Below are 13,806 nucleotides of genomic sequence, written 5' to 3' on the forward strand. Positions count from 1 at the left end.
AGAGAGATAGAGATAAGTATATAGATACAGATAGATAGATAAATAGATAGGGAGAGAGAGAGAGAGAGAGAGAGAGAGAGAGAGAGAGAGAGAGAGAGAGAAGATAGAAGAAGCATAATATAGACGCACACGTCAACTCAACGACGACGTATGCAAGAAGACAAAGCCGGTGTCCTTTGCGCTCATCTGCATACATATGGAGTCTAGCTCGCAACACGGCTCAACATCGCGCACAACGTCAACCCAATTTCGATTCCTGCTACCGAGTCCTGCCATTAGCAAACGCATTGTCCCTTTTTGTAGATGCCACTTTTCTCGAAAAACTTAATGAAGGAGAATCGCCGAGGAAACGAGAGATGACACAAAAAAGGAAATTTTCCAAAAATTCTATTTCTTCTTTTTCTATTTTTCTTTGCTCATCGAGAAAAATCAATTGTCCACCTATTCACATTGGTCATTTTACAAACTTTTTCGAACGTTTTGTCACTTTGACCTACTGGACAAAGACATATAGCAGGTGCATTAATCAAGAGCAAAATATCGATGTCTATCTTTTTGACCTACAAGGATCCAACGACCGGTCGACGCTTTACATAAATCATTAAGGGGAAAAAAAAACAGCTAAATAATAAATGCATATATCGCTATTATTTGATTTCAACGTGATGAATGTTGAAAAACATTTACCGAAGAGTTTTATAAGTAAAGTATATGCAAGGTAATTTTACGAGACAAGTAGGCCATTTAAATCGTTGGCCATTGAAATCGAAGGTATGTACGTCGATATTTTAAATACCAGCGATTCCAAGTCCCTCCCTTTGTAACTTCTGAACCAGCGGACATCGGCATACCACCGGTTATCCTTGAGTTCGATCCCCTCGCTTTGCACTAGTACGCGCGAGTACGCTCAAACTTGCGCTTACACTTTATATGTATCTACATCGATGTGCCTTTACGATGAGCTTTTCAAAAGTTTAACACGTGGTCTACTTACATAGAACTGTGCATTAAAGCGACATGTTTCCAAACAATCTGTTTCATTAATTAATGGCTTGTTGAGTAAAAGCGACTGTAATACTCAAAGTCCCTTTCGGAGCGATTATTTGAATACATTTCTAAAGAGATTGTACGAATTATACTAAGACATTTCATTCGACATTGAAATAAATTAAAAGTTTTAATAATTTCATTGGAAATTCAGCCGATTATAAATCTTTGAAATATCAATTTCACGAGTCATAACCATGAAGATTCATGTCGATTATCTTTCAAAATGTCGAACCTTCATCCTTTTCTACGTTATGTACCTTACATACATCCAATGGCAAAATAGTTTTATCAAACGAGAGAAGTCGACGCGAACCCCGCGAGTTTCTCCTGTGATGAAAAACCTGTTTGTACGCTTGTGCGTCAACGTTCGAGTGACTTAACTCGTTCGAAAGTGCCGCTACTTCTTTCCTCGAGCGAGTCTCCGCCATCTTTTTCTCTCATCCACAACGCATGCTATAATCGAAGGTGTTTCTTCCTTCTCTCATCACGTCGAAACTTATAGACGATTAAAGAGAACGTGGGATACGATAAAGCATCGTACGTACGATGATTAAAGATCTATGTGCTAGAACCTTGAAATTGAAGTAAGTAATACGACGAAATAATTGTATTATATTTTAATCGGTGATGGAAATATTTCGCATGATCGCGATAAGAAATGAGCGATATACCCGAACAGTTTTCACACATGTACTGGTACGTACAATTTTCTCGTTTATCAATGTGTTTAAACAAATAACTTCGCGAGGAGAATCTATATACTTACTTGTATATACATTCAATGTACAAACTAACAATTGAACGAATTACAAATTAAGAAATATATCAGAAAATTGCTATATCTAATTAATTCGTCAGTAATACGATTATATCGCAATAGATTATTTATTACAGATGTTTGCATTTTGTTGTAGAATATATCGGCAGTTGATTACATTCCCGTGACAATACGCATCAACGTCTTCGCGTTAAAACGATGTTAAGCGAGTTTGCTTCCTTTCACGAAATCGATACTACTTAATGAAGACCTCGCTTGAAAAATATTAGCATTAATAACTCTCGTTGTTCGATAAGTCTCGATTTCTCTTACGATTATCGAAGAATTCTTTTTCTTATTTGTTTATATTGTGTGTATCTCATCGAGTATATGTGTCAATTTTTTATTGCAGCAGAAATATACAAGCGAGAATCGATCGTGCAAACTCTAAACGCGCAATTGTTTTCAAATTGTGATTAATCGAGGAGCGTATGATAACAGCACCACCTACCTATTATTTAATAGCCGGCCTACCCGATCTACATCTATCTTACTTAAATATTGCCATATACTTTCCAAAATTATACATTCGTATACGTATGAATCCACCTGGTGCATTAAACTAATTAATGCTACATAATTAAACAATAGACACAGCTGCCTTTTTACACACCTAACGTAATAACTAATTTGAAAACAGTCGTGAGGTTTTCAAAAGAAACGTGAATAAATATTTCCATGTTCCTGACCTTGTTAAATGTTTTAAAATATGACGAGTCTTTTTCATTGGACTTTGATCAATCGTCGACATTTATCGCCGTGAGAAGAACCGAGCAATAATTAATGGCGAGAATGATTGACGATAATTTTACATTTGTTGTGTCTCCTAGAGTCGGCTTTTTTCTTGGGTATAACCTCTTTGTAAAAGAGAAACAAAAAGGTAAGATAATGCATAGATTAAGAAAGATTGCTTTGTCGGAAGGATCAAGAGTATAATTTTAACTTAGAATCTGAGTCGACGGGCAGCTAGCAAAACGATCGCTTGACTCTGAAATCTCTTAACGAATCGAATCCGCGTATCCATCAGGAGGTCGTCCATCGTTGAACTTTCTTCTTATCCCGAGAAATTCACGGGAAGCGGAAGCTTTTCTGCTTTTGACAGCGAAGCGATTCCAGACGCCATGACGGCCGAAGGAAGTCTTAAAGGAACGCGAGGAAATATTTGCTGAAATACGAGCTCAAAGAACAACCATGTTTTTTTTTTCCTTTCCTAACCCTCTTCGCCGTCTTAAAATACTTGCAATAGTTTGAGTTTACGATACGACCATAAATAAGATCGTTGTTATATAAAGTCTTATTTCTAAAACAAAAATCTATAAGAACGACAAACTTGATACAAGCGATGAAATTATCGCGAAAAATAATTGCATCGATCGAGAAAGGAAATGTATCATGAAGGGAAACAAGGAAAAAGTAAAGAAGAGAATGTCTGTAGAGGAAAGGGAAGGGTCGTTGGAAAAATTGCCGCGTTCGATCTGACGATAAAAATATATTATGTATATGTTGTATGTATATGTGCATGTGTATATATATATATATATATATATATATATATATCGGTGCGAGAACGGGGTACAACCAATCGATTGTCGATTAGGGTAATCCACGATGAGGAGCATGAGGGAAAGGGGCAGGGTTACCGAAGCGAAACTTGCTCCAGCGGCACGGTAGATGGTTAATTTCTCTAATTAGAGCGCGTAACAAACGCATGTAATTAAGCTGCACCGTGAGCGAACATACGAAGGGACGAGACGCAGCCAGTTATTTCAATGATATCCATCCCTTCTACCACCCTGAACTCTTCCCTGGGTTAAACCATAGAAACGCATCGTCTCTACTGGGATTAAAATGCGACTCGTAAAGCCGCTGGTTAAGAGCTTCTTCCTCTCTCAACCCTGATAAAAATAAACTTTCCGAAAAGCCACGAGGAGGCTTCCGTCGCGTCGTAAGTCGTCGTCCGAAACTTCTCTGCGAGCTTCCCTATGAACGTGAAAATACAATTCGTCAACTCGCAAAGAACTACTCGTATTGTCGCTCTAACTAATGACTCAACAAAGAGAAATCCATCGAACTTTGTTTATTTTTATCCTTCGTTTAGAAAAATAGTGCTCATTGGATCAAGATTTAGCATCTTCTCTGACTTTTTTCTTCTTTTTTTACGTAGACTTAAACAACTATAATTTCTAATAATCCATATTTATGAGTAACACAAATGAATATTAAAATTTGTGAGCTTATTTCGTTGCCGGCGACGTTCGTTAATTGTTCCTTTTCAGCCAGTCTCAATGATTTAACAAGGATCGTATAATAATTATATTTAAGAATTATTAATTGTGGGTTTCTTCTTTTCGTTGATTGATTACGATTTTGTATAATCATGCTTTTAAGATTATATCATTAGTTGATGAATCAATCTCATCGTAATCAGTGTCATCGATTCGATCAAAATATCAACTGTATTTCAACTTATCCTTAAATAAAATCTATTTAAACAGAAAATTACCTGAGAGAGCGACAAAGATGTGAACAACGTCGACGGTAAGACGACGTTATATAACGGTCACTTCGTCGTGACTCGTCAACAGGCATTCCGCGAACTAATATCAAGAATTCCATATACACGAACCTCTTATGATAAATATTCAAAAGAATGAACGAACGTAAAAAAGAGAAAGATTGTACGAGTCAATGACGTCACGCGCAACAGGAAGGACATGTTCTTATACAAATGTTAAAGAAATTGCTCGTTATAGAAACTTTGTCGATAAAAAAAAAATTGATAATGATCGAGAAAATGGTCATCGATGTAAACGTAATTGAGGTATGTTGAAGATGAGTTACAGCCTTGGAAAAACATCTTCGTCCCTATCACAAATATCAAAATTCGCCCACGTAAAAGAAAATTTTATTCGTTCCTAATTCAATACTTAAAAAACCGGTGATAATGGACGAATCAAGTTGCTCTCGTTTCGCTGCTTCTCGCATCGTATAGATCTTATTCGATATCCAATAGAATCATTATCTCCAACAGCTAATCACCAATTACAATAAAGTCAATTTGCCATGTAATCGATGATTATCATCGAGGATCGTTATCGATGCGATGTACTAAATCGCACTCGTCCGTAACAATATTTTTATATATGTTCGTTCTCGTATCTATAAATCGAAGAATATCGTGATATTGAAGAAGGAAGAATTCAATGACGTTTATATTGAAAGAAAAGGACTATTGAAAGCAAAAGGAAACAGAGGCATAAAGTTTTGGCATGTAATTTAGAAAACAATAAAATTCGAGAGGAAGTAGATTCAAAGTAGTTCTCGCGGTAATTTGGAGAAGCTGCACTAGACAGGTCCGACAAAATCGCTCGTTGACGCGCGAAAACGCATCAAACGGATAAGGGAAAGAGAGAGCGAGAGAGGGAGAGAGCGGGGAGGGGAAGACGGAAGGAGAGAGAGAGAGAGAGAGAGAGAGAGAAAGAGGAACGGACGGTCGAACGTACCGAGAGACGAAGACCATTTCCAGCATGGCTGGTAGCCCTCTCGAGCGGCTGGTGGGCGGACGGGTGGTTTCCCATTTCTCTTCTTCGAGCACCGATGTTTTCACGACGCGCAGTAGCGTGTAACGCATCGACTATCGAAACACCGTAATGACGAAGACGTTTCTTCACCTACCGTTCGAAGCACCATAAGCAATTTTGATCAAATTGACACACCTTCCCAAATAAGTCTTCTTTACTTATCACAAATCTTTCAAGTACGAACAAGTTCTCTCCTTAGTAAGATAGTTGCACTGGACGAGCTGATAGTAACACTGGACGAGTTTTTCAACAGCTGAAGAGAAGAGCGGACGGAGGAGAGGAGGCGTTTTCGAGGAATTCGATGTAACTGGAGAACGCGGTAACGCGATAGAAACAATGACGGAAGACGTCGGCGAACGTTCGTTTCTGCGAAACGAAATAATAAGGAACCGAGGTGACTTCTCGACGGTCGACCGTACGCGACGAATCGTCACGAAACGGTCGACTTCCATCGCGAGACTTGGTACGGTCTAACGAGAGCGACGGTAACACCAGTGTCGAGCATCGTTCGTTCACGCGACACGAGGAGGCACCTCTTCGTTCGCCGCTGGCCTCGCTCGAGGCGCTCTTCTCCGTTAACACAACCACCGCTACTAACAACACCAACACTATAACCAGCACAACCACCACCCTCGCAACTCCTCTTCTTCCTCCTCCTCCAGCGGCACAACCTCTTTCCCCTTCTCCGAGCGATCGATGACGAAGGTCGACGATCACGATGACGTCTCTCCGTTGAGTAGACACCATGCGTCGACGAGAAACTTTACGTCTACTTCAAGAGATGAAAAGATACGAGAGAGAGAGAGAGAGAGAGAGAGAGAGAGAGAGAGATTCAGAAGTTACGCCCGCCAGAAAAAAACGTTCGCTTCGGACAACATGGCGGCGCTCTACGTTCCTCGAAGCCGGCCGGTAAAAAGGTAAACGCAAGCCATACAGCTGAACAAGAGAAGACTCTTCTCCTCCTTCTTCTTTTTTTTTCTTTTTACTCGCTTTCCTTCCTTTCACGAGCTTGAAACTACTCCGTACAGCTTACCCTGCCAATCTGACGTCACCGACGTCTAAAGACTTTAGAGTGGGATAGGATTATCTTTCTGTTTTCCTTCCTTCCTTTCTATCTCTCTTCGTGTTAACTCTATCTCTCTTTCTCATTTTATCACTCGCTATACAATATGCTTTAAACGACGATGGCTTCTCGGTGATGTCGATCGGTAGCAGCCAGTTGTATTTTTAAACTATGACGCCTCACCGATCGTAGTAAAGTCCCTTTTTCGTCTCTCTTTCTCTCTCTCTAGTTGCGTATCCTTTGTCGCAGTAACAGAGTTGTTTACTTTTTTTTTTCTATTCCTTGCGATTTTTCCCGTTTCGTTTGAAGAAAAAAGAAAAAGAGAAACTATTTTAATGACGTATTTTTTTAATCCCGTTAACGAATTAACACGTAAGAGTCTCTCAACTCATTGACTCCTTGAACGTAGTAGCGCGCGAAGCTGTGCCGTGACGTTTAACTCGATTGACCTCGGGGTCCGTTTAGCGCACGCTAATTAATGTACCACCAGTGGATAAAAGAAAAAAATATGAGGAAAAAGTATCCGCACACTTTCTACTTTTATTCCTTTGATTCTTCTTTTATTAATTCGATTTATCTTCTTCCTCCATCAGAAGTGCAATATATTTTCCTCTTACCACATCAACGATAACGTAGACCTGATTCTCCAGGATAGAGTTCCGATCGATCTTAGCCAAATTTGATGTCTCTGTTACAACGATAGAATCGGTAAAATACGATTACGAGAATTCCCACGTTTTTCCGTTAGAACTACCACGGTCACGCTCCGCTACTTTCGGCGACCCCACCGGAACTCGGAAATACTTTCTCTGTTTCTCTGTCTCTCTCTCTCTCTCTCTCTCTCTCTCTCTCTCTTGTTCTCTCAAAACGAGATGAACGAAGGGAAAAAAGAGAAATTTGAAAGAACGACGAAAAATCTGAACGAAGAAATCTTCTCTTAAGTTCTTCCTCGAAAGTCGAGGTCCGATCCAAAAAAAAAAACGAACTGGCAACGAACGTTGCGTCGTTTGTTGCGCCACCTGGTGAACCTTCGATTCTATGGCTCTACAGGTAATTTCGATGCCGCGATACTTTCAAAGAATAATCCTTTCCGTTGCTCTTTCTTTCCAATTCGAGATTTCTTCTTATTTTTCTTGTTTTTCCTCTTCTTCGTCTTCTTCAAAGGGAAACTTTGTAAGCCTTTAAGAAAAATGATAATGAACGAACTATCGTAACGTACGAGCCAAGCAAAGTCATCGTCACTTTCACCACAGAGAGATATTCAAAGAACAATTTAGAAGAAGCGAGAGAAGAATCGGCAAGTTCGAGTATATACGTATTACAGGTCGACCGATCGTCCAAGATTCTCATCGAGTCGACTTGTAAAAGAACCCCCCCCTGACGAAACACCGGACACGAATGCCGAGGCTCGAACGGGTCCTGTTCCTTCTACCCTACCCTCTACCCTACCTTGCCCCTCCAGACCCCTCCCCCTCTTTCCTCCAGGGACGAGTCAGTCTCGCTTTGGGCCCTATCCCTTTCTTCTTTGCCCGCAACGTTTAACGCAATACCCTCTATGAGAGTTACGTTTGCCATCGTTCATCGTAGGAAACACAATATTATAGAATAAAAGTAAGTTTCATTTATGACATTTAATAATGAACAATAAGAAACGGAATATTTACACTTTTATGGTATCGATCATCGATCAATATTGATGTAGTTGAGTTTGTTTAATAATACGAATATCTAATACGATATACGTGTACGCATAGAGTTTGGTATGCGAATTAGATAAACAACTTTTGATTTGTATAAAAGCGAGCAACGTTGCTTCCATCCGTCCGTCCGAAGTAGTTATTTTTCCGACAAGATGATCGAACAATTTCCTCCTTTCTGAATTCTTTCGAGGTTGTCCTCGTGGAGATCTTAAAGAAGAACGAACATATCTTTATTTTACGTGTATGTAAAGGAGTGCTTTCGTTCTTCCAACGATTCCGGAAATCTTCCTTGGCGTATCCAAAAGGCCATAAACCTCTTTGGAGTATTTCCTTCGAGCAGAGCCAGTAAGTACCTTTTACTCGGTCTCTACGGGGAGCCAGGTTCGTGCTCACTCCCTTCGTGGGCCCCGAACGTCCTCCTTAGTCGTTCCACTCGAGTCGCAAGAACCGGTTTTTTCGCTCGATCGGTCACCGGCAAGGACGTACTGCCCTCGACTAGCGGACGTTTCCTTGGAACAGAAACTCTGATCATACCAATCTTCGATTTTTTCGTTGACATAGATATCGCATCGAGTATCGTTATTAACGTCGAGGAAAATCTAGTCGATGGTAACACCGGGGCTAGATAGCCGTGGTTTACGGTGTTGGTGGGGAGAGCAGCTGCCACGGCAAATGGTCGTACATCTGCTAAGAGACGCGACCAAGAGAACTTTGTAATAGGCGCCTCGTGAACAAGACTTTCGCGAGAGACGATCCTTTATCGATTTCTTTTAGCTTCGACGACGGTTGCCAATCGTTCATTGAAAAAGGTCGTTGTCTTTAAAATCATGGCAGATTCTATTCCATTCTACGATGATTCCTTTTTTTATTTTCCTAAGAATATGATAGCGCTATTAATGATATTCAAATTTGCTTCCATTAACGTTTCAAAAGTTTCAAAGTCATTTGTGTATTTTAAAACTTATAAAGTACCGCTTGTGTTTCTCGTTAAGCATACTAACGAAGAAAACGTTTGCTCGGAGAAAACAAGTTGATAGGAAAATTACAATATGCAATATTTCTTTTCAAATTAAAATCCGTTTCGAACTCGTAGGGCGATCTTTCGTCACGATTGTACGATTCCCAGTTGAAAAAAATGCCTCGGCAATACTTTGTCGCAATGAAAATGATACGAATTTTTTTATTCTGCAAGAAGTGACTTTAATTTCTTACTACACGAAAGAAAGGTATGTTGCTAGGAAAAAAAACAAAAAAAAAAAAAAAAATACTAAAAACTAATTTTTCCGTTGACCCGAATTACACCGACGAGTGCGCAACTTTTTTCTTGCGTTTACCTTATTAATGATTCGTATTTCTCTTAATGGTCTGACATGTATATTCACGATACGGTCGTTATAAAGTCAGGAATAAAGAATAGGAAGAAGGAGTAGAAAGAGAGAGAGAGAGAGAGAGAGAGAGATACATTGTACATTATATGCATACATGTAATCGTTGATTCGTCGAAATTCCATTCTAGGAATAAGAAGAAAAATAACGAATGTCTTCTCATCGTTATAACGAGAAATATCGCTGCTAAATGAGAAGACATTAATCTATAATACTGCATCTGTGCATAATCCTACACCGCCATTTCTTCATGTTCTCCGAAAACGTATTCGATTAGAGACCGCAACTTGGACGAAATTGCTTCGACAGCGATCCGTGACGATGCGTAGACTAGCTCACAATCGTTTTCGAGAAAAAGACAGCCGTTAAGCGCAAAGCTGTTAAAGTTGTCCAAACTTATATTAACCATACGTTAAAATCGAGATCACATTTACATCGTGGCATCATCATACGCTATATTCGTGCAAGATTAATCGAGAAATAAAACCCTCTTAAACGAATATGTGACCTTTGGAACGATATTGTCCCATCTATTTATCTTACGGATATTTTTCAGGCCGTTCTCAGTTTTGTGGAGTATATACTAGATACTTTCGAGTCACCTTGACTCGATTTGATCTAATTGCATAATTGCATTACTTCGAAGAAGCCGTGCGATTCGACGTTAATTCAGGCTACGCACCGATGCGACCAGCCCTTTTCTAAAGTCTATTTATCCCACGTGACCGATCATGTATCCTATATTCTTAGAACAAGTATCTCGCATTCGTCTCATTCCTTAACGCCGTCGATAACGGCATATATTATCGTTTGAACGATACATTCGGTTCTAAGATTGAATTCGTCAAACATTTTTTATCGGACAAGATATTCATCAAGAGACGGCAATAACTCATAAAACTAGAGAATGTTATTGAACTTGCTTCTTCGAAGATCCATATAAAATGGGTAAATGAAAAGGCGGGAAGCACTTCACGTTCTTGGTTAAGATTAGATAAGAAAGAACGCTTTAAATGTCCATTCGAGTCAGCGTCCCTCGTAACTCGAACTCGCTTCGATCTTCGATCGCGATGCGCACGTAGGAAAAGTGCCGCCGAGTGAATGGCGTGGCGGCGGTCTGCATAGTTTCTCCAGACAGCTGGCCTCGGTTGATTTACTTTTCGTGACACGCAGGGCACCGCGAGGAAATCTCGACATCTGCTCACGACTTCCCGTACCGGATCGACGCACGGCCATTAATTAATCCACGAGAAGCTTGTTTGGCGAAGGTGCGTTACTACGATTCGTGCGTGATCAGGAGGAGTCGTTGTAGCTCTTAGACGAGAGATAAGCGTATCGGGATCGCGTGCGTGGTGCGTTAGCACTATAGATCATCGGCCTCGAAGTAATGTTATTTATCGGATCTCCATCGTATCCATAAGGTACCGTAGCCAAGGTACTTGCTATGAAATTCTTCATAAGGAGTAACCGTAATTACGAGACACGTCTTATCTTGCTACATAAATTCCTCATAGTAAAAAAATATTTATTATCGGATTCTCTCTTCTTTATCAATGATTCGAGATATCATTGATAAATATCGTCAATGAAAAAGAAAAAGTTTTCTTTTTTAAATCATTCATCGAAGACAATTTCAATGATACGTTATAGATCGTGTCGATCGATAAATTAATTCTTGTCTCTTGTATCGAGCTTCTACTCCCGCCGACCTTGATCCTTATTTCTGCACAGTCCGCAAATATCGTCAGTCGTAAGTCGCGTTGCGGTGTCGTTCGTCGACCGGCCGCGACTATTTCGGTCGACCTTCTTTCGCTTCGCTCGCATTACTCCTATTTACTTATGTGCATGCGTGCACGAATACGTTTACCTATATATATATATATATATATATATATATATATATATATATATATATAAGCGTATATAAACAAGCGTTACAAACGATATATGCGCGTAAAAGTCTCGTAATGCGGGCGAGACGTATGTACACACGTGAGCACCGCCGTTCCTCGATGGAGAAGGACGCGTGCGCTTACACAGGTGTCGGAAGAAATGTTAGGCAGGAGCTAACGTCATTTGCGTAAATGCTTATCTTTGCCAGATCTGCGTATTTAATGACTTATAATCCGACTGTATGAGAAGAAGAAAAATTCATTATTTCGATTAACTCGAGAGTGTCTACTCTCGCTCCATGAGAGTTTGACCGTTGCAACGAGTTTTGCGAGAGTAACGTTAAAATTTAAAGGTTAATTTTGCGCACGAGTAGTACCAGAACATAAGAAGAACTGGTATCCAAAATCAATTTGGAATACTTACAACGACCCGAAATACTCGTCCGGCTGCCACGAGTAATTCCAGCTTAATACCGTTACATGCCACGACAATAATACCACCACGGTAATAACCGGTTCCAAGAGCATAACATATACTCTCCCTCTGTACTCTATCGTATACCATCGTATACTATCGTGTATACGCGCACGAAATCTGGTTATATATCTCGCTTTTACAAAGCACTTTTACCTCTCGATTCATCTTCTTACTGCTCCTTTTCCCATTTCACTTGGCAAAATTCGAATTTTACCTTTCCATCGGAACGATCACTTTCGTTCTCATAGATATCAGTCATGTACGTAACATTCCCACGTATTCGACGAAGAGAAGAATTTCATCTTTTCTCGAAGAAACGTCCGAACCACGGGAAAAGGAAATTAATGGCGCGAGGAAACGACAAAGTATATGAATCGTCCACAGTTGTGACCTACTTATCCTAGTCCTAGTTTATGTTTTTACTCGACGTACTATTGCCATAGACACCAGACGAACTCGTTAAAGCCGAGTCGAAGGAAGATGTTAATTGGCTCTGATGGAACACTTTTTTCCTTTCATCTTCGCTTTACCGTACAAGATGATGTGCCGAAGAGTATGAAAATCCATACGCGCTACGCGTGGAAAAGGGAAAGGCACGATATCGACCTCTTTCTTCTACTTGTTCAACAATTCGTCCTCTCGATTCTCTTTGCACGTGCATTCACGGACGCACCATATGGCAGTAGATAAAACCACATGCCAACGTATTCCCATGCGCACCGAGCTAGCAGGTAGTACCTCGACACATGTGTTCCTTTCCATTGCTTCAGTCGTCGAACATCAGTCGTTGAACAGTTCCTCGTTTTAATTTTCTATTCTCTTTAAATTTCTTTCTTTTTCCTCGATTCGATTAAATCGATACTCGTAGAATAACGAATTTTTATATTCACGGACTCCCTTTTTTCTACCATCGGTTGGTCGATCAACAACATTTATTCGTTACGTAAAAAGATAAGGACGGTCGATAAGCCGGTTTAATGAATGCAGCCGAGCATGGATTTGGTATGCGCGCCTCGTAAATGCTTTCCACGCTCGTGACTTTCTGTTACGTGCTCGTATATAACTTCGTAAATCGTTGAAGAAACTTGAAAATGAAACCGATTAGCGAAAGCGATCGGTTGATTAAAACTTGGAAATATAGTTTTAAAAGAATCCTAATTTATTTTCTCTTTAATCGTTGGCAAAATACATTAATTTCAACGATAATTTCTTATTAAAACTGTAAATTAAATTTACACGTCAGTTGCGCAAATTAGAAATGAGATTAAAATAAATAATCTCTCTCTCTCTCTCGAAAAGGGTAAAAACGACGATGGAAAATACGTTGTCGCTGTATAAGAATTACTAAGGAAAGCACATGATCCCCTTACTCTTTCTGATATTCTTCCCATGCACTCCCACTCTCTATGGTTTTGTCAGAGCCGTTCGCACGATAATATAACGTACAACAATGGAATCGCGGAGCGAAGCATTGTCCATAGAGGAGAATCGCGTACGCATAGCCTTAATCGCGCTATAGAATCGGGTTATAGCAATTAACGAAGCGTTTCGACGCTTCTTCGTTGTCGTCAACCTCGCCGTCATCGACGTCGTTAAATACTGATTGAATCGATGGAATTATTCACGATCGAATTCGTAATTCACAAATGCGCAACTTAAATGGTTTCGACCTTCACGGCTAGTAAATATTTGTTTATTGGAGCACTTATGATTTTGCAAATAGAGCCGTCGTAGATACGATAAATTTCTGTAAAAAAGAAAAAAAAGAAACCACAAATATATTCGACGATGTACCATCAGTCGGATAATAATATAACAATTCTGCACGATAACAACTTT

The 13,806-nt window shown here is 39.8% G+C and overlaps 1 protein-coding gene across 5 annotated transcripts in view; it reads right to left on the reverse strand.

Moving 5' to 3' along the window:
• LOC124432322 (protein numb) overlaps positions 1–13,806 on the reverse strand; it is a 46,515-nt gene that overhangs the window by 12,086 nt on the left and 20,623 nt on the right. Inside the window, exon 1 of one of the 5 annotated variants that reach the window (XM_046981179.1) lies at positions 5,371–7,595. The exons of 2 other annotated variants lie outside the window; for them this stretch is intronic. In XM_046981179.1, coding sequence (XP_046837135.1) covers positions 5,371–5,445 — 75 coding nt within the window. In that variant the 5' untranslated portion in view covers positions 5,446–7,595. Of the gene's footprint in view, positions 1–5,370; positions 7,600–13,806 lie in introns of those variants that run through there. 2 more of the 5 variants (XM_046981178.1, XM_046981183.1) reach the window with 2 other exon arrangements.

This window comes from Vespa crabro, chromosome 24 (assembly GCF_910589235.1).
Source record: "Vespa crabro chromosome 24, iyVesCrab1.2, whole genome shotgun sequence".
Lineage (NCBI taxonomy): Eukaryota > Metazoa > Arthropoda > Insecta > Hymenoptera > Vespidae > Vespa > Vespa crabro.